The sequence below is a fragment of the Rhodnius prolixus genome, unplaced genomic scaffold, assembly GCF_049639745.1.
Source record: "Rhodnius prolixus isolate KJV_2025 unplaced genomic scaffold, Rpr scaffold_4, whole genome shotgun sequence".
NCBI lineage: Eukaryota > Metazoa > Arthropoda > Insecta > Hemiptera > Reduviidae > Rhodnius > Rhodnius prolixus.
The window spans coordinates 11177677-11199360 of NW_027411614.1; the positions used below are offsets into that span (position 1 = coordinate 11177677).

At 30.1% G+C, this 21684-nt stretch overlaps 2 protein-coding genes across 9 annotated transcripts in view; one reads left to right on the forward strand and one right to left on the reverse strand.

Moving 5' to 3' along the window:
- Positions 1-21684, forward strand: part of LOC141456385 (calpain-5-like) — a 23476-nt gene continuing 1792 nt past the window's right edge. Inside the window, exons 1-15 of one of the 4 annotated variants that reach the window (XM_074132320.1) lie at positions 626-1711; positions 1815-1932; positions 3402-3466; positions 3565-3829; positions 4024-4155; positions 4237-4436; positions 5432-5624; positions 13785-13906; positions 18580-18654; positions 18731-18874; positions 19585-19786; positions 20698-20823; positions 20907-21115; positions 21190-21320; positions 21467-21603. In XM_074132320.1, coding sequence (XP_073988421.1) covers positions 3659-3829; positions 4024-4155; positions 4237-4436; positions 5432-5624; positions 13785-13906; positions 18580-18654; positions 18731-18874; positions 19585-19786; positions 20698-20823; positions 20907-21115; positions 21190-21320; positions 21467-21603 — 1842 coding nt within the window. In that variant the 5' untranslated portion in view covers positions 626-1711; positions 1815-1932; positions 3402-3466; positions 3565-3658. Of the gene's footprint in view, positions 419-625; positions 1712-1796; positions 1933-3178; positions 3330-3401; positions 3467-3564; positions 3830-4023; positions 4156-4236; positions 4437-5431; positions 5625-13784; positions 13907-18579; positions 18655-18730; positions 18875-19584; positions 19787-20697; positions 20824-20906; positions 21116-21189; positions 21321-21466; positions 21604-21684 lie in introns of those variants that run through there. The other 3 variants (XM_074132323.1, XM_074132321.1, XM_074132322.1) reach the window with 3 other exon arrangements.
- Positions 6997-17335, reverse strand: LOC141456392 (uncharacterized). 5 transcript variants are annotated; one of them, XM_074132338.1, is made up of 4 exons: positions 17158-17335; positions 10493-10852; positions 10206-10408; positions 6997-9662 (listed from the first exon to the last, which is right to left on the reverse strand). In XM_074132338.1, the coding sequence occupies exons 2-4, from the start codon at positions 10846-10848 to the stop codon at positions 8983-8985; spliced, it is 1239 nt and encodes a 412-aa protein (XP_073988439.1). In that variant the 5' UTR covers positions 10849-10852; positions 17158-17335; the 3' UTR covers positions 6997-8982. The 5 variants fall into 5 exon arrangements, with proteins under 5 accessions (XP_073988439.1, XP_073988435.1, XP_073988438.1 ...); XM_074132334.1 differs by lacking the exon at positions 17158-17335 and adding an exon at positions 15905-16373; XM_074132337.1 differs by lacking the exon at positions 17158-17335 and adding an exon at positions 11721-12966.

Consider the following 21684-nt stretch of genomic DNA (forward strand, 5'->3'; position numbering starts at 1 on the left):
CATCGAGAGTTCCTCTAACTCCATGTTGATCCCCCGAACTAGCCGAATACAGAATAAGAGTCCAAACTGAGCCTTTTAAAATTCTACACTTAACTATTTCACTTGTGTTTCAAAAAAAAAGAAATCTAAAAAATAACCCGTTTACATAAATGTATATATCGAAGGAGGGTTCGAAACATTTATTTCTGGTGACTTCGTTTTACGAAAATTTTTCAAGAAGAAATGTACTTAAATTATTTTAAAGAGTAACTGAAAAAATTCTTGGATGACAGATCCAAGATTTTTATGAAAAAAGGGACACATATTTGAAACTTCGCAAATTTTTCTTTGACAAAATGAATAGGCGTCTTAAAATGAATAGAATTCTTACTGAAGGGGATAAAGTGTTGTAGTATTGTGAACATTCGACTTGTTACTGGTAAGTCCCCTATTTGAATTTTTCAGTCTAATGTTTTAAATGAAGTTGCTCTTAGAATAAAAAAATGTACAGGATTTATAGCTTGTACTAATAAGAGAAATTGTTAAGATGGTTATAAATTAAATTTAATGACCGTCGCCAGTTTTCATTCGAATAGGTCCTGGGTGATTAGTGGAGTGTATTGGCGACAAATGCAGTAAGCTAGAGAGGGAGTAAGGTTGCAAAAATAAATATGGTGGGAATGAATAGTGACTAAACTTATATAGGCTGTAGAAAAGTAATTTGTTTAAAAAATGTTGAGTCATCGTTCTGAATACAATGATCTTAGTGCGTCGGAATTGATTTCTACAATAGAAGAGATTCGAAAAAAAGGTTTCTCTTTGAACCCTTTCTTAACAAATATTTCATTAATATATTTTCGAACAAATTTGATGTCGATTAAATTTGATTTAAAACTAAAAAGAAATCATTCAAAAGATTCTTTCTAACCGTACAAGCTATTTTTCTCAAATTTTGAAATTAGCAACATTTATTTCTCACTAAACAATGCTAGTTTCTATTTCATGAATAAATTTCTCTTGTCATAGGCTTGACAAAGTACGATTCGGTAAAATGGCATTAGAAAGTGAAACAACCACCCTCATTTCCAGAAGTAGCCTATAAAACAATAGTTGGGCAGAAAATGTTTTTAATAAAGGAGTAGATTTATACGTGTAAAAATTAAAATAAATAAATAAAAATGTGTTGTGTAAAATATTACTTTAGGTTGTTTGACATTGTTCAAGAGTTTATTGTCGGTTCCCATGGTGGCACTTGAAATAAATATCAGTTATGAACTTCTGGATTGTCCGTTTTTGAGTTATGCTGATAAAACACACAGAAGCAAAATTTGGAGAAAAAAAAAACCTTTTTTTTTCAGGGACCTCAAAATTTTTCCTTCCGGTGAAAATTGTATAACGAAATTGTGTTTGATTTCATAAAGTTCTCTTAAAAACAGTTATAGTAGTCTTTGAGTGAATAAAATATAAGTATTTCATAAGAAAACACTTAATTCTTAAAGAGAAATCGCAATTAGTTCCTTAAAAAATAAGACTTGCATATTGTATTGACCTCTCTATTTTACCATGAAGGGCAATGTAATTTTAAAGTATATTGCTATTGTTGAGGAGTTTGAACCCGGATTTCTCAAGGCGTAAGGAAATGTATACTAGCCTTATCTTTTTAAACAAGAATGTCTAGCTTAAGATGACCTTCAATACTTGAATAATTGTCTAGGATCGATGTTCTGGCAAGGTAACAAATTGTATTACTATTCATCACAACTGTTTTATTAGAGTTAGTATTGTGACTATTATGAAAGATTTTTTAAAAATTTTAATCATGAAACATCTGACAGAGCAAAATACAGAAAAATCTATTTGGTTAGAGGATATAAGAAGGCCGCGAAAAATAATTAGGTGGGATTGACACTAAATTGTTCTATTCATCAATCGCTCTACTTCACCATCACTAAGGTACTACAATTTCCTGCCTTTTATTAGAAGCACTTTATGAGATTCTTTGTACCATTGTAATTAATACGTATTTAATGATTGATTTTTGTTTCAATACCAGAATACCAATTCAAAAACGAAAAATCTCTATCTTAAGAAGTTTGTTTTGTGCACTTATACAAAAAGTTTAGTAGTCAGTAATTATCAACAGAGACCCTCTTAGAGAGATTTTCCATTTTTTTTTCTTTGAATGATTTTATTAAACAAAAGTTTTGTTTTTAAACAACTGTAAAGAAATATCTGCTGTTCCACTATTTCTATTGTGCGAGCTTATATTTATCCGGATTAGAATAGCTGTCGTCAGGATGAAATTCTGTGTTTCTGAACATCTACAATATCCTCCTATCACACAACGTACATTTTGGTGAATATTTAGATGTAATGGGAAAAGTTTTCACATGGTAGAACCAAAAGCAGACAACTAAGGCCATTGGGGGTTCCAAGAAAAGTCTTTTCTTTAATTACCTACGAGAATTTGATTTACTTATGAAAATAATTGTACTCAAAGTGAAGAGATCAGCTCAGTGGTCAGTGGGGATCCCGAGTTCGAATCCAGCTGCTTGCACATAGATTTCTGGAGCACTGTCTGGCGTTAGTGTTGTGATAGTATCTGTAACGAAAGAACATTGACCAGCGCCAGAAAAATGTTCTTTTTTTTCGGCGATCGACTGCGATGAGCATTGGCGCCAACCTCAAATGTTGACGTGCCTTTAATTAAAAAAAAAGTATTACTCAAAATCAGTTCGTTCATAATAAATCCTTGTTTTTTTTATTTAAGACAATGAATTTATTTGTATGTTTTAACGCAAACTAATAAATCATTGTTTGTGAGAAGAGAGGTCGTCAAGAGGTTTGAACACTTAGTAATTTAAGAAACGAATAAAATATTGCAGAAAATTGCTGGAACCTAAAAAATTAAAATTAATGTTAAAATCGACAAGATTTAATGAAGATAGCGAACGAGTTGCAAATTTGTCTTTATTAACAGCTCTACCTAGTCATTCGTAATTAAATAAGTAGCATGCAGCCGAATTCTCTAGCTCTTTCATGTGGAGAATAAGAGAAACAAAAACATTTTACACAAGGACTGTGAGATGAGTCATCACTATGAATATACTTTTTAGTATGTAGATAGACGTAACAGTATTAGAATGCAATAACTTCCCCACTAAAAAGAAGTGTTTCGTTGGTAGGGGTAAGCTTCCCAGTCACCATAACAACGAACTTTAAAATAGTATGTTTGTACCTTGAGTGACGTACAGATAGCTCACTGCCGAAGCGTGGGAACTTGTCGCCCATTAAGTTTGTGAACGCAGCTGCACTTATCTTTTTTCACCTCATTCCCACTGATAAAAATGGTTCTAATTTTTGTTTTTATAAGAAAAATATTTCTACATTTGTTTTTGAAATATTCTTTATATATTATATAGGTTTGGTCTTTTGATTTTGGAACTACAGTAACGTAATGGAGTAAATTCAAAAAGGAAATACAAAGGTAAGTGCTTTAATGAAATCATTATATTGATCGCAAACTACCTTTATTTATGTCAAAAAAATGAGGTTAATGATGTTTTATTTTTTTATTGTTGGTAGGTATCAACTATGGGTACTGAAAACGAGAGGGTTTCCTTGTCAGGTCGTTTAAAATATTTATCAATTTAATGCAGCCACAAAAAATAAATACAAAATGGTTGGCATGCCCAAGAAATTAAAAATGTTTAAAAACCAAAATTATTCAGATCTTAAAAAAAAACATCAAGATTTAGGAACATTATTTGTTGACGCAACATTTCCCGCAATTGATGCAGTTATTGGCACCTCGAGAATTCCTTCTAATATTGAATGGAAAAGACCATCAGTAAGTTTTAATTTAAAATGTTTAGTTCTAGTCATATTCATTACATTAATTATTGAAATTTGTTAATATGCGCCAATCCAAAGAATTTTTGACAGCCCTCAAAAAAAAAAACGAGTGAGAGGGAAGTTCCTTCCATATTTTCTAGTCTTCACTGAATAATAAAATTGAATTTGATTTTTTTTTTTTTATTACAGGAATTATGTGATGATCCTAAACTGTTTACTGATGTTGAATCTCCAAACATCATTAGAGCAGGAGAATATAGTTGTAACTGGGTTGTTTCCGCTTTTGCTATACTCGCAGGAGTAAATGAATTACGTAATAAGGTACTGCAAAATTAACTAAATTTTCAACTTAATGAGGAATTTTATTGTTATATTAATACAAGTATTCACTCATGTTTCCAGGTAATACCAAATTATTGGGATCAAGAATGGGGAAAAGAGCCATATTGTGGCATATTTCATTTTAGGCTTTGGCGATTCGGTAAATGGAATGACATAGTAGTTGATGACTTATTGCCTACCTTAAATAATGTAATTTTGACTACACAATCTGGCAATAAAAATGAATTTTGGATATCTTTGGTGGAAAAAGCTTACGCAAAGTAATATATATACTCAATATTTATCATTAGTGTAAAAGGAAAAACTCTTGAATTTTGAGTCAATCGAGCTGTATTGTTTCATTTAAAATATTTTATTTATGAACACCGATTTTTTTTTTTCTTAATAGTTTCTAATAAAAAGAAAGGTTAACAAACAGCAGCGTCTTGAACTCTAAAATCTTGATGCATTTTATCTGAAATCTGAAAATGTCAAATATTCACATTTTGGTCAAATGTCAAACTTTGAAATGTCACTTTTACTTTTTACGTTTACATATGTTATCCATCAAAGTAATCTTTCTTTAATTCCAACGGTTACTGATTTTCATCCATTGTCGAAGTTTGATGTAGAAAGGTCATCTAAAGAAGTTGACTTTCTCTTTCAAAGTTTTGTGTCACAAAGATCCCATCTGTCAGGAAGCCTGTCTGGTATTTGCTTAAGAAGTGCAAATTAAACACTAGTACACAAAATTAACGGAATAAATTTGTGTGATGATGGAAATTCTCCATCCGGTCACAATTAAAAAAAAAGAATAAAGTAGTTGGGTTTTAATGGATGAAATTATAAAAGATAATTTATTCATTATTGCGGATAGGTACACTGCAGTAGCGGATTAAGACTATCAGTGGTCCTAAACTTTAGCAAAGCTTAATCTGAAATTCAGCCCTCAACTAAAGCCCCTTTTCCAAATGACTCGAGATTAAAAGTACAGCAAAAGTAAACCTAAAAATAAATTCTGAATAGAATGACACCCCATTCGTCAAAATCGAACCACTTCTTCACTTCTTTTTGTGTTAACCAAGTTTGGCGTCTTTACAAATGTAAGAAGTAGAAACATATCTTTAGGAATGTCAATTTGTAGAGATTTTTAGAGTCAAAATGTATGTACAAAACCCAAAAACTTTCAATACATTTGTACCACAAATTCATTTCTCTAATTTGTAAGTTACTAAGTTATTCCATAAAAAAAGAGAGTTTTAATTTTTGTTGTCAGATTGCATGGATCGTACGAGGCATTACGTGAAGGAGAATTAGCAGATGCTTTAGTCGATTTTACGGGCGGTGTATGCGAAACTATTGATCTCCGAGCTGGGCAATATAATGAAATTGAAGAAAATCGTAGTCAGCTGTTTGACATTATTCGCAAAGAAATGTCTGAGCACAGCTTGATATGTTTTACGCTGAATGTAAGTATAAATAAATTGGATTATTGGTAATATTTGTGTATAATTTTTTTTTATTGTCCGGTTAGCTGATGAGCTATAGGAATTCTTATAAGTTCTGTATCTGTTATGAAATATTTCTATTTTGTCTAAACCTAGACTAGATGGATTTAAATCTACGACTTAAAATACTTCTTGTACGACTAAACTGACTTTAAAAGAAGTAAGGCCTTATCACATATCTTTTGTTATACCTTCCAATTTTGATGCATCTACTCCATCAAGAGTTTCTTCCACCTGGTTCAAGCTCCCGTAAGATGAAGAACAAGTGCCCTTAGGTTTACCGTCCAGAGCTATTCTTGGGCTGGAGCTGTTCACTCAGGTCAGATGATCTGTCGTGTTTCTACACTAGCCTCAGATCCGCTTCCCCCCCCCCAAATAAAAATTCTTGCAACTGCTCCTCTTTAAAACGTTCCATAAATGTTCACCAATCCAAAAAAGCTTGCTAAGGACGTCTATTTTCCTACACTCCTGTCACAGTAATTATTGTAAGCGACCAAGTCTCTGATGCATACATTCATTACCAAATGGCCTGATTACGTTTTCTATTTATTTTTAATAAAATTAATTTTGTTATTAAAAGCAGATCTCTCTGGCAATGTCATGGAAATTAAGGACTTTTGGAGGAAACACATAGTACCTACTGTCTCATTTTGGTCTTGTTTTTGGCTCCACAATTGTTTTAGGGGGATTTCTAGAGGTTAATTAAATAATTTAGTCTCCCCTTAATTTATTTACCTCCTTGTTCACTGCCATGAGCGTAATCTCGATCAATGAAGAGATTGTGTACTTTGAAATTGTACTCGTGATGCTTTTCTAAATTCGTATGAAGGTAAACATTGGTGATCTTATCATTCCTGAAACCATACTTATAGCGCTATTAAGTTATTTTTATATTCCCTTAAAATCCTTTATTTCACTATTCTTTGATCTTGTATTCACTTCAGAAATAAAACGTGATACCATTTCCAGTTTTGTTTTGGACAAAAATTTGAATTAAAAAATAAATAGTAGTACGGTTTTTGCAGTATAGGTAGACCTAACTCACGTTTTGACGTTCAAATAAATAATACCTTAATCTACTGTCTAGAAAATACCTAAAAATACGAAAAAGCCTTCCTAAAGTTAAGTTGTACTTCCAGTGTACTGATATTGTTTCTACTCTAAATTTCACTCAGACATTTTATAACCAATAATAGCAATACATCTAGTGATACTTAAGGGGAGAGCCTTCTTGTTATTAAGTCTCCTAAAAAGAGGTTTTTAATAAATGTAGTTCTATACGTATGTGATAATAATAATAGAATAATAACAGTAATAATATAAACAACAATAATAACAGTAATAATATAAACAATGTATTTCATTTTTGTTACATTACAGACAGTTACAAGACAAAACTGCAAACCATGGATAGCAGTCCATTAACTGAGTGACAACTTGACTTTCTTCGTATTTTAATTACAATACAATTTTAATAACTTTAATTAATTTATTTATTTAGTTTCAAATTCTTATTATTAATTTCAATATTAGTGTGACATACTTAAGAGTTAATTTTACTTGAGTTAGGAATGAATTTGATAGTTTGTTAGCGTTGCGAACGGTGATTCAACAGAAGATGTTTTTGAAAATTTGTAGTTCATTTTTTATTATCAAAAAAGGATTTCAAACATAAATTAATTTTACTTTTTGCATAAAATTTTGTTTTTGTTTTGTTTTATTTTATTTTTTGGCAGAGAAAAAGAAACCTAATGCTTAATTAACTTGTACTATAATTGAAGAAAAACGAAAATACCTAAATAATAGCTAAAATACCGAAGAACCGTTCTTCACTCATGAAATGGATTTCTTATTTTTTGGAATTATTAAAAAAAAATTAAGCGAGGGTAGAAATTACATTCTTTACTATAAAATATTTCTTTGAATTAGTGCACGAATTATCGAATTTTACTTGTTCCTACTGTTAAATGCATTGAAAAACACTTTAAATCAACTTTTAATGGCTAAAACAGGTTTAGCAAAACACACACAAAAAAAATTAGACTTTTTCAAATTTTTATATCTTCTTTAACCGCTCTTTGTAAACTTTCTTTACTAGTCAAATGCATCTAATAATTTTATTGAATTGGTAGTACACTTGTTTAGCTTCTCAGCTAAATGTTTTCTTATCCCTTCTATTTTTTTGTAATCTGAGATTCTGTTTTGTCATGTAAATGGAAATTTTGGGATAGATAGATAGGAACACCCAATTCTCGGTGACCTATTGGTCTTGTACTTTATACTAATGTACTTTGTAAGAAGTGATTAATAAAAGGTATAAATAGAGCCGAGAAATGTATGAGGGAAGGCCTGGGATTGATCTTAAAGAGGAACCAAATAATGGCAGACAACTTCATCAGGGCCTAGAAGTCAAGAAGGTTGTTGATTGTTTGGGAAAAAGTAGTTATAACGTCCTCCCTTGCATATTTCGATTTTGTTCTCGACTTTTTTGTCATAACTTTGCTTTATCAGTCTTATTTTTCCGTCTAAAACAAACTGTAGTATTACATTGTCTTTTTTTTCAAATATCGATGAAAACCAAGTGGATGATCCTTATTCCACGACCCCTCTAAAACTGTTCTTCAGTCAATGAAATTTGTGTTTGAGTTTCGTATATTTTTCACGACCTACTTTTTCCTTGTTAACACATAACGCGACTACTAATGTCCACTCCAGTAATACTTTCCAGTTTTCCTCATAAATGAATGAGACTATTATGAATGTTTAATTATTTCGCCAATCAAAGATCTATCAGGTTATCTGTTAATTACTGTGCTTAACAGCGAAGATACCAAAACAAAATAAAAAAAAAAGTTAATACATTCATGCGCACATAATTTTAGTTGGTTGTGAACATGATCTTGACATTAATTTGTCAATTTATCTTCAAAACTGAACATGGTGTAATTACGTTTTAATTAAAAGATTTTTTGTTACCTGATAAAAGAGGTTATATATTATTATCTTAAGGTTTTATTCTAAACTCACAAAACATCTTCAAGTCAGATCAAACTAATAATCTTCCTTTAAAATTGAATTAAATCGTTACATTAAAAGAACTTAAACCAAAACGGAGTACTGTGTGCACAAGAAGATCTTTCATTTCGGTCCTAGTACTTTTCGTTACATGTTTGAAATGAAGGCAATTTTTGCTAATTAATATGAGCTATTAGAGCTCACAAAAATTAATCTAAAAAAATAATTATCAAAATTAGCTATGACTGATAGACATAACTTATCACAAACTGTACCATTTTTTTTCTTCTTCTAATTTTATTATTCATGTGGTAGAAGTTGGTATTCTTCTTATTGTTGGTTGAAAATACTTAAAATAAAAAAAAAGAAATGTCAGGGCTAAAATTTGCGCAATGCCCAATAAGTATAGAGCGTAATGGTACCACCATCCGTCCCAATCGGCCCAAATTGCCCATAGTATAGTTAATGCTAAATTTTCCATAAAACTAAACGTAAAGAATAGGATATAAAACAAATGTGATTTCCTGAACTGTATCCCAACTTCAATTAAACAGAAGATATATAGAAAGGATATTAGTATTTTATATAAAATATTAGTTTTACAGTCGGGTGTTGGCAGTATGTAAAGTAAACAGCACAGATAATGAGCTATACAAACACCAAGTACAGCCCATATACAAAATATGGCCGCTAAAGCTAGGGACAATGTACGGCCTAATAGAAACAAAAACCAGAACAAGAACAACACAATCTTGCCTAATGGGTCATCTTCTTCCATGATTTTGGTCCATTTTTTACGTCGTGGAATTTCCAAACCTGTTTGATTTAACATCAGAAATTCTGGGGCCGAGTCCACTGTTTCTTCTTTCTTTGGCCATACCAGTTGACGTCCTCCGTTCACTTGGGTCTCGTAACGTTGGTATGACATTGTGATCATTGAAAGTGTCACTAAAGACGATATCATGCATGCTACTTGTACTTTTTCTGAAAAAGAAAGAGTAAACATTCAAAAATCAGTTATTTGATAAGAGTTTATACAGGTTATGAGTTTTAACCTCTTTCATTTTTTGAATTATTTTTTGTTTAATATTTTTCACTTTTTAGTCTCTTGTCATTTTTTGTCTTATTATTATTATTTCTAGCAGTAACTATTCGCAATTAATCTTCCCTATATTTTGATATCAAATTATATGTAAATATAGCAATGATAAATTAAATGCGCTCACTCGCGGAAGAGTTCGGAATCAACCACTTGAAGCCTTTTTTAGCCAAAAATAAAATAAATTTTTGACGAGCGATACAGAGAAAACGCAGATGGACCAATGTTAAGTTACAGAATGTTTTAGTTCTTAACAGGCCACGGCTGCGAATTAGTTGTACCTCATCTTGTTAAAGGTGGTCCCAACGTGTACTCTCTCTCGTAACAGAGAAATAAATGCGAACCATCTAGTAGACTGAAGTTCAATGGCCTAATAAATATGAACTGCATAATTCTTTACTTATTGTTTTATTTTTCTATTCTAATACCTGTATTTGGATTGTTTGATGTTCCTAGTATTAAAAGCACAAGTTGTAGTAGAATTTGCGGGCCTGCGTGAATAATTCCTTGGAAAAATAGATAATGTTCAATGCTGCATCTTTTACTTTCCTCATAAGACATCAAAGCTTCTTCTCGAAGTGGGTCCTCCAATCTTAGAGCTTCTATTCCCCAAAAGATTCTTTCACTAAAACTAGACGAACTCTATATTTTATATCTGTTCCAGAAACATTAATATACATTATTAAAACAATCGTATAAAAAAAAAAAAATTTACCATTGAAGCGGTCGTAATGGAAACAAAAGAAAAGCAAGAGTTTCTAATAGAAACCATATTCCTAAAACTTTAAATTCATTCTCTGGTGGTGGATTTGATAAAGATGTTATATAGCTAATTAATGGAGCTGTGTACAGTAATAATAACGTTAGGATACCAGCCAGAATGTGATTTTCATTAATTAAAGCACAACCAATGGCTACATCCGTGGCTATGTCGATTATATAGAAAGCACTAATTAGAAAGGCTGGTAATACAAAGATTAACCATAGTTGTTGTTTTACGGTTAACGGGAAATCTAAAACATGTGATTGTTTTGTATCCAATACAGACATATTTGGATTTTCCTCAGACATTTTACTGTAAATAAAAAAAAGTATATTAAACATATTTAAAAAAAAATTAGTATTTTCAATTTCCAGCAAGTAGTATTATTTTTTACAGACTTTTTAATTGTTTACATTTTGAATACTACTAACTAGCACTTTGATTTTCATTATATTGCTAGGAGTAGACATCATCATCAAGGAGTTGATTTTATTAATTTTTTTGGAACAAATAATAATAAAGAGCAAAATCACATTTCTACATTGACCCTGCAGTCGTAGATGTCTGAATTCTTTTTTATTTAAAACTATTTTTTGACTACAATCTTTCTAAAATTTAACTATTTTTCAAACTTGTTAACCTAACCAAAAGACTTGATTTCAAGTTTTAGCTATGATAAACTAAAATTACTTTCTTTTTTTTCTTTTTTCACTTCATTAGCAATTAATTTAAGCATTACTCGTGAACTTAATTTAGGATCAATTAAATCTAGAAGGAAAGTTAATAGGCGATGAGTACTAATTGAAAATCAATTAAAAGAAATAAAATGTTTTTAAAAATGAGATGTGACACGTAACACAGCCCAAAAATTTACCGAGGAAATAACTTGTTTTGGCTCATCCTTTAAAGATGTAGTACTCTTACAACGGTATACTTGCCAGGCAAGGCACTAATAATTACATCAAAATTATTTTCAATAAACTTACTTCTACAATGAAGATGTAGTACTCTTACAACGGTATACTTGCCAGGCAAGGCACTAATAATTACATCAAAATTATTTTCAATAAACTTACTTCTACAATGATATGGATCATGGACATAATCGATGGGAGTTCAACGAATCAATGTAAACAATGAAGAATAAGTTATAACTGAAGTTGCATCATTACATACTCACAACACAAGAATTATCTTCACTCTAATTTATGAATATTTTTTTGTAAAAGAAAGTTATTTATTTAAGTAATCTGACGGAGAGTCGGAAATGAAGTTAACTAGGTGTGGTCTCATTTTTACTGATACTTGATTAAACGTTTTGTTATCTGTCTCACCTATCTTATCTATCTACGGTATAAAAAAAACCTGCCGGAGAAGTTAGTGAGAACAACCAATATTGTATCGCATGCATTCACATGGAATTTTCGTTTACTGATTTTTCGCGATTCTAAATAATGAATTATTTATATTTAGTTATTTCTTAGATAATGAAAACACATGAGTGTATTGGCCTGAAATTGGAGGATAGCTTAAATCGCTTTCCTCTAAAACTATCCTTAATTCTCCGCCGCAAAAAATGGCTCCAATAAAAATCGAACATATAGTTCAATATCAGAACCATAAGGACTTAACTCCAATTTAGTGACCTCTAACAGAAAACATTGTTTACTAATTTTGCATATACAAATACCTAATCAAATTTACTGAAAAGGCGGTACCATTAACTGAGTACCTTTAATTAATTTTGCTTTCCCTGCTTCAAACATTATATTAACTTAATTATCGATCTTTATATGGAGTTCTAAGCATGTATAGTTAAGCTTTTTTTTTAAGTAAAAGTAAGCATAATTGCGTATTGTTGCACTATTAATACATTAATAGTGCAATTTTCTTACAATAAGATATGAATGCGATCAACCTCAACTCATTATTTATTTATTTTATTTGTTTAAATGGTGAAACATAAATTTTCAGTTTCTTCGTCAATAAAAGAAGTTAATAAGTGATTCAATTTAAACAAATAAATTCTTATCGACAAGCTTTAGCAACATTTATGTATAATTTATGAAAATAAAAAGTCATATTACATAGCGTCCTCAACATTACTAGAAACTCTTTGTAAAATTCATGCGATTGTTCCTTAATTATGTTAGATTAAATAAATATAAAGGTCATTCATTTTATATTCTTAAATTTTAAGAATTTTGCCGTTTTTAGTATTAAATTTGAAAACTGCAACTCCAAAATAATACTTCAAAAGCCAGAAACAGAATAATAGAATTAGAGTTATGTCATAGCTGGATAGAGCTGTCTAATTATATGTTAATTTTCTAAAATTGAAGATTTGGCGTTACGTTCCTCTGGTTCTGACAAGCTTTGGCAACTAAATTAGGAAATTAAAAAGTTAAATAGTGTGCCCAATTTTGTCTCTTATTATTATTATCTTTTTTTTTTTTTTTTTTTTTTTTTTTTTTTTTTTTTTTGGCGCATCAACAGCTGAGGTCATTAGCGCCCGGAGCTTTTTCCAGTGCACTGCCGGCCTCCGGACAGTGTTCTCTCGTTACAGACAACACTGTCCATCACCGGACAGTGAGCTGTAAGAAGCTCCTAGGAAGAGAAAATCTAAGGGTCAGCTGCTGGATTCGAACCCGGGACCTCCGCGTGGGAGTTCAGTATGCTAACCTCATAGCTAATCCCTTCCCTTCTTATTATTATTATATGAATAAAAAATACATTGAAATAATGCAGGGTTGTTAAAATGAAAAGAAAAAAATTATTATTCAAAATATAAACCTTTATTTTCCCTTCCCTTTGTCTAGGATCATTCCAGCCTCTTCTGACCAACGTGGCTTTCAGTTTTCATTTTTAAAGCATTCTATCTTGCCACCAAAGTCCAATGACGATTCTAACTGAATATATTCCTCATTTCCCCTTAGGCTGTGAATGCCAGGTGTCCATACGAGCATAACCTTTTTTTTTAGTTTTATGTATTTCGTCGTGATGTCCATTATGTCGTAATTAATTACCTATTTAGGAACCATTCATTAGAAAAGAAACCTGAATGTCTGAGAAGAGTACTGGATAAATCCCATCACTTGGTGGAAATAACAGAACGAACTCTACATTACATACCGACGTCTTAAACATGGCATTCAACCAGTATTTCCTAATTGAATTCAAGGATTTAAACCATCCTATAATAATTTTATTTAATTTTTCTAAGGTGACAAAAAATGGTTTTCAGGCTCCATCATTAGCAAACATTGGAGAACGGACAGAATTAGGCATAAGAAAAGGTCATGCTTATCACGTGACTGACATTAAAAAAGTATATTTGGGTGAAACAACTTTGAGGACACTGTTTAGGTGAGTATATTATATTTTTTTTTTACTTGGTATTATCCAGGTGTGGACGCATCAAAAATTAAAGTTAAATAAAAAAAACTCTGACATTTTTTAAATAAAAACGTTTGATACAAATTAAGAAGCTGCAATTCAGAAGGAAGTAATTTGAAACATTCACACAAAAAAAGTTTACAATAAATTAAATATTTGTTGGTAAGGTTTAATTAAAGTAACTGGAGCAGAAAAACTTTCAGAAAACTGATGTTCTGGTGACGGACGTTTCCACAAGTTGGCGCTTGAGAATTTTGGTTTTTAGATTTATTCACTCAAAATTACAGACTATAATACCAACATCCATTTATTCTGATAATAAAATATATTCTCATCTAATTCGTAGTATTCGTTTTATTTTTAAGCATGTGACGAAGAAATATACTTCAGGGCTCCCTGGATTCCCCTGGCAAAAGATTATTATGGATTCTTCTAAAAGAATGCATAATATAGTATGATCCCAATTAACTATTGTTCAATAAAAAGATATTACATCCCCATTATGCGTAGCTGTTCTAATCAGCTATATCAAAATGAAAAAGCAAGTTGTATGTATCTTCTTGTATCAGCTAATGCACAAATCACCGGAGCTTTTAGGTTCCTTTTCGGTCTTGAAGACTTTTAAAATCTTATTATTGCTGTCACATTATAATACTCTAAATCTCAATTAATTACATAACAACCAATCCAGTTCATATCAAGAAAATTCTGCTCTTAACTGCTTTGAACTCCAATAATGCAAACAGTTTTTATTCTTTAAAATAACAATCCTAGCTTACTACACACATTGGCATACACCAACGGATCCTCCGGACTATTATATTTTATTTTATATATTATTGAAAAAGACTTATTTTTTCAATTACTTCTGAAGGTCTATGTGTACATATACGTTTAAATAGGGAAGAGGTACTTTGGATTCCCTGCCATTTTAGTGAATTATAATGCTGTACTTGCTATGTAAAATTAATATGAATTAAATATTATCTTAATTCTGAGCCGCGAGATTTAAAGTTCAATTTCAAACAATTTATTTATTTTAAATTTCTTGTGCTTCTATTCAAATACCATCCTTTTTGTTTGAAATTCATTTCATAAAAATTGATTCTAAGTGAAGGTTCATAAAACACGCTTCTATCAAGGAACAATGCCATTAACTTAAATTAAATTTAACTAAAAGATAGTACAATTTTAGAAGTTTGAAAAACATTTATAAGTAAAAACCTTGAAGCCTGTTAAGAGAAAGTTTTTACAGTGGCATTCGCGTCCGTAGTTGTCAATTAATACATTTGTGAAATATTTTGTTTGTTACTTCTTTTAGCTAATGTCCAAAACTTTTATTCTATGATTTTGCTTCTTCCTTTTTTTAATTATTAGTTTTATTTGTTAAAAGCTGGTTGGACTGAACATTCAGTTTTATTATTATTAATCTTCATGCAATTTCGTAATACTTAATTAAGTGCCTTAACCATTAATCGCAGTGGTGTTATGTTTGTGAATGTAAAACACGGTTCATTTACTAATCCACATGTTATGTGAAATGCTATTTGATTACAAGTGACCTCAGATCTTTTATTTCTGATGAACACTCATGCTTTGACATTATAAAAGTATTTGAATTAATAAGGAAGAATTTGTGTTCTTTCTACTTTAGTTGAACGTTTGAATCCATTCGTTCTATGATGACATAATCACATATTTTAAATTGTTTGTTTGTTCCTCAGTAGCTAATTCAACAAGCTTCATGTTATGTAAAGCTTTCCTATTGTAATAATTGGATAATGGAATATGATAAAGGATTTTCATTGACTTTTTTTAGGTAGTTTTGAACTTAATTTGGATTGATTAATTGTCATTCAGTTTTATATGTATTTATAGTCAATCGGGAGGTTGAAGAACCAGAAATATTGTTCCGGATTTAGCAAACTTAGATTACCTGTTAATAAATTAGCTAATAATCTAACTTACCAGAGTTCTATTTCATTCAATAAAAAAGTAACAGATTTTAATTTTCTGTTTTCATCTTTTATATCACCTTCCATATTATTCAATTTTAAAGCACCGTTCATAATTATTGATACACACTATTTTTTTTAATATTGCAGATTTTCTTTTGAATATTTCCAAATTCATCACACGTTCACACGCGTTCATATGACAGTTAATCATATCAATTAGGCACAAACATTTTGCTATCAACGGCTTTGTATCCAGGTAAAAAATAATAGAAATACAAATTTTATAACTAGTGGGAAAGGAACACGGTGGGAGAAGATGGGATATGGCACGGTGTCTAATGATTCATTGATTTGGCTGATTACACTCAAACAACATTGATACTGGGAGCACCGTGAAGTGGAACCTGTATTGTTGATCTTTTATGGTTAACTGTAATGAAACTATGGAAAGATTTCTAAACTTTTCCTACTTCAATATTATTTTTTTAAAAATACTCTTCTTGGTCCCAAAAATGTATGTGTAAGTTTTATTCTATTGTAGAAAAGATTCTTAAATATTTATCATTATAATGGATTTTTCTTTTTAATTATACTGTTTTCAAATAAGTTGATGTTGTTTATTACTTTCCTGGAAGAAGTAAAATTTATTTTGTATGAAATTTTTGTTTACGTGGAAGCGTTTTAATTGAAGTTCCCAAATTACAACGATGGCCCATCTTTAAAAACTTAAAAAATCTAGTATGAATACGTTACAAAAATGTTGCGATAATTTTTATTACACATTTTTATAATGTGACTCATACAATGAAATAGTCCATGAGACTCACACTTCCGTCAAAGCGATTTTTTATCCCAATTGGGATATTAACTTGATATTCATTTTTTTACCAATAGTTCTTTAAAAAAATACAATTTATTGTAATGAAAAAATATCTGCGTAACCCACAAAAAACGAATAACATAGAAAAATTTTAGTGAAACGCATTTAGAGATAAAAACAGTCTTGTCGTACTCGCTTCGGCGGTATGTATACTAAATTTGGAACTATACTCATTGTAAAAGTAAATTAAACACAATTTTTTTCAGTGGGATTTCATTTCAAACTAATTAAATAACAATAGTAGCAATAGTTATCTAAGTCCGGTCAAATGACAAAAGATTCAAATCAGGACACCAATCTATATCTATATATAATATATATTATACGATATTATATACATATATGATATTATATGCAGACGATATGGTGCTACTCTCACCTACCTGGATCGGGGCCCAAAGAAATCTTAATATACTTCACGATTAATGAACTGAAAATAGCTTAACTGTGAACATAAATAAAACTTTTACAATGATTTTTACTAAAGGTGGTAAGTTTTCTAACATTAAACTTTTAAGTCTATTGAATTTTGTAGTCAGTGAACACTTTCTAGCTAAAAATAGTACTGCTACAGCTGTAGTTCTATCCTTGTTGCAATCATGTAAATGCGATGATTGGAAATCTAGAATCCATTTGTATGATGCCATTTCTGAGAGCGTTATTATATTTATCGGAAGTTTGGTGGGATCCATGTTATTCTCATGTTATTTAAGATCTACGCCTGACTTATACATTAGACTGGTAACTGGTAGATGTCATACCCAGTTTAAAATTTTTAAACTCATGTTAAATTGGTGGCAATCTTTACTTGAAATGCCAAATTTTTTGATGGAGACATATTTTTATTTATTATTATTACTTTTCAGTTTACTTTTTATTTATTTTCTTTTGATTATAACTCTTTTATATTACTTTATGTTTATATCATTTATTTTTATTTTTATGATGTATACTTTTAATTGGGCCAACCCCTTCTATATGCCTCTGACTGTAACAGAAGATATTTGAATTTAATTAATTAATTTATATATATAAACTCCTAAAAAAAAAAAAAAACTTACAGTTAAAAAAAAGTTAAGAATAAGGATTGATTAAAGATTAAAGTTACTCAAATCAGCAAGTACTCAACATTTCATTCATACTTCAACTCATAATTTCAGCTACTTAGAAACGTTAGGAAAGCTTAAGTGTTTTATCTAAATTTGATTTTAATTTTTTCTAAACTGATTTCTCTTACTTCTATTGGTGTTTTCAAGTAATTTCACTTTGCTTTTGAATAATATTTTAATGAATCTTTACAGAAGATATTAAAAACACTTAAAATGTACTTTTGGGAATTTTATAACTATTGATTTCACTTAATTAATTTTACTGCATTAGCATTAAATTACTGCAAGTAAATTTTTATTAAGATTTTTTTTTTTTGAGTCAGTTTAGTGAGGTAACAATAAGATATCTTCCAAATTATGAGAGCAAGGTTTTGTTTTGATCACTTTGAGCATAGTTCCTTGATTTCATTTTTGATAACGACTTCAAAAATTATTTATTTGCTGCAATTATCATTTTAACTAGTCTAGACATTTTATCTAGCAGTAAGAAGTTATTATTTTGATATTTCAACAAGCCTACGCACGCCAGGATATTTAAAGAAACCCAAGCTTTCATTGTGCTCTGCTTACTTTTACTCTGCTCATCCATTCTTTCGTGTACCGATCTTCCAAAATTTTAAAAAAAAATTGAGTGACGCTACTCTAGAGTAGTTTCCCTTCTAACTCAACTTTAATATTCATTGATATGTATTTTAGTGGAAGAGAAAAAGTCGCTATGGTTAGATTAAGAGATCCACGGGAAGAAGATGTTAAACCAGGTTCTCCTGACAGGTAAATCGAGTTTAAATTTTTTTCTCCCTTTAAGTAGATTGTTTGATTAATTTAGGCTAGATATCTTTTTTTCCAGTGTTCTCAGTAGTGAAGGAAATCCGTTCGTTTACAGCACAGATGCTTTAAGCAGACTGAGATCACAAAATACTGATTGGCAACAAGTAAAAGATACTGAATTTAAGAGACTTGGGCTCTCCTTCAGGGATTCTACAGAGTTTTGGTGAGAACATAAAACTGTTTTATAGAGGTGGGTAGTTAGATTTTGCTTTATTGTTTAGGTGTTGTCTTTTCTTTGTTTATATTTACAATATAATTTTTAAACGTGTTTATTTTCCGAACTTTAAAAATAAATAAAAATTAATTATGGTGAAATGTACTTAAACTTTTTTTTTCTTCAATACTCTGTTTTAATTTACTACTTCTTCTTCTGTCACTAAATGTTTGACTACTATGTTAACATATATCCGTTCAGTACTCTTACTGACATAAAATTACAATATCTGTATGAGAGGAGCGGATCATGCCAACTTCCTCTAATCTGTCTGTTGAAATGACAGTTTTAATACAATTTTTAAATAAGAAAGACATTACAGGATATCATTTAACCGCCCGAAATAGTTCAGAAAGACAGTCAACCAGTTTTTTCAAATTCGGAACCTTTTTCAAGTCAAAAGTTAAAACTTTAATAGCTTTTCTGTTGTTGTTTTATGATAGAATTACAAAACACTAACGCAGTTTTTAAAAAGTATTTTTTACAATTCAAGTGTCTTCAGCATATTATGAATTTTATGTCAAAGCACCAATTTGAATATGCGCATAAAAAAATTAATAAATAAAATAAAAGATACAATTTTTCTACAAATTTAATAAGCTAGTCTTGAGAGTAATGCTCGACTTTTTTTCAATAAAAAATAAGATTCCTACTTACAGGATGCCCATGGAAGATTTAGTTAATGAATTCGGAGAGATAACAATATGCCGTTTAGTTGCTGAAAATTTATTTGTGGTACCAAGTAATAAATGGCGAGGATCTTCTGTCCAAGGAAGATGGCAAACTGGTCCTACAAATTCACCATTAGATCGTTCTGGCGGTGGTGATATTCATTCTGAAACGTTTCTTAAAAATCCACAGGTAAATGGCTAGTAGCATATAAATCTGTAATGGTTTTCATAAAGTGCAGTTACTTAAATCTTATTATTCATTAAGTAATCATTCGACTGGTTCCCATTCACTCACAGCTAATCAACTTGTTTTGAAAAAAAGCAAAAAAGTGGAATCCGACTTCTAAATACCATTTTAATTAAATTATTATATTTCTTAGTACAAAACAGTTTTAAAATTTCATGAAACAGAAAGTTAATTTCGTGAATTAATTTAAATTTAAAAATTGAGAATTCATAGCATAGCTATCTATTTATAGTGGCACAATAAGCCTCTTTTGGCTGCGGTGCCGTGGGGCATAGGTCCCACCACGATAATCTAATCTAATCTACTTATATGATTAATTGGTAGAATCAAATAAATTTTGTATGGTTTGTAATGGAGGTCAGCATAAGAATATCGCTCATTTGTTTTTAGAATGCCCTGCATATATGTAGCATGTATTGGTAAAGTTTAAACCTTGACAACAACAATTTAACAAGAGAAATGGAAAGACTAGCTAATGATTACTCTCATAGAAACATTCACAGAATATACAAATATGTTAAAAATATACTAATGTTACGGTCATTTCTGTTAAATGAGTTATGTTTGAATTTAATTGTAAGTTAGATCTTTATTATTTTGTTTGTATTTTTTGGACCAAGTTGTATGTATTGTTGTGAATATATAATTGATAATGATAAGGATAAAACCAACTCCTTTTGTTGCAGGTTTAGAACCTATAAACCAAAAACAAAAAACAAAAAAATATGATTAAATGGATCATTTTTATTCATATCGTGAAAACATAGTTTTTAAACTTATAATTTTTATAAAAATTGTTTATTTGTCTCATTAGTACCATATTCTCAGCCCATATTTGTCTGTTTTCTTTTTAGTATCTAATAGATATTAGTGGAAATGTAGAAGTTATGATTCAGTTATTGCAATACTTGGATCTAGATGGACTCGACACACCAAGTAGTAATAATATCAATCTTTTAATTGGATTTCATGTGATCAAGGTTTGTAGGAAGAATATCTTTAAAGCAGAAATTAAAATTAATTTTTTTTAAGTTGTAAATTTTCTTTTATTATTACATTTCAGGTAGAAAATAATAGAGCAACACGGCTACATAAATTGTGGCCGCATTGTACAGTGATAGTCGTTGAAGGTCACAAGAGAAAACGCGAAATTGTGTATAGAGGTACACTATCCGAAGGTAGATATGTTTTGGTTCCTTCTAGTTATAGACAAGGAGAACATTCATCATTCTTTTTAAGAATATTTTCAAAAGCCGTTTTACTCAATATCAAGTCAGTTTTTACTTCCTTCGTCTTAACACTTCTTTTTTTACGGTCGCAATAACCGCATCTGCATAATTTTTTAGAGAACTCAAAGAAGATGTTCCAAAAAGTAGAATTCCTTGTTCTTGTATTATTCCGGAAGTTGAATTAGTTACTGTAGTTGTAGTGGATTGCGCTATTATAGAACATAAATCGCAGACATGGAGTTCTTCAAGTAAGTATTGTATTGATTACAATAATACAACTTTAGGAAGTATTATTACAATATTATTATTTTTTTTGGATAGGCTTCGAAATAGAAATTTTTATATTATATTTTATCTAAATTTAAATAGTAGGTGTTATTTGATTTATTTCCAGAACTTAATGTGTACTGTGCTTTGACTTGTGAAGGGACGACTGTTAAAACAGATGTATCTAAAGAAGAATCTAATCCTGTTTGGAATAGTTCTTTTATATTTTATCGTAAGAAGCCTAACAAACCTATTATAGTCAAGGTTGGAGATTGTTTATAGTTAATATAAGATCTTTAAAAAATATGCTAAGAATTTTTGAAATAAGCTTTTTTTTTTATTTAA

What these genes read in the sequence shown, in the direction of transcription:
- LOC141456392 (XM_074132334.1), bottom strand. Translation starts at nt 16,005, where the DNA reads ATGAACGGTGCTTTAAAATTGAATAATATGGAAGGTGATATAAAAGAT. An exon ending in CCATTACGACCGCTTCAATG is followed by an intron (nt 10,409 to 10,492) that starts GTAAATTTTTTT and finishes GAGTTCGTCTAG; the next exon opens with TTTTAGTGAAAGAATCTTTT. An exon ending in ATCAAACAATCCAAATACAG is followed by an intron (nt 9,663 to 10,205) that starts GTATTAGAATAG and finishes TTTCTTTTTCAG; the next exon opens with AAAAAGTACAAGTAGCATGC.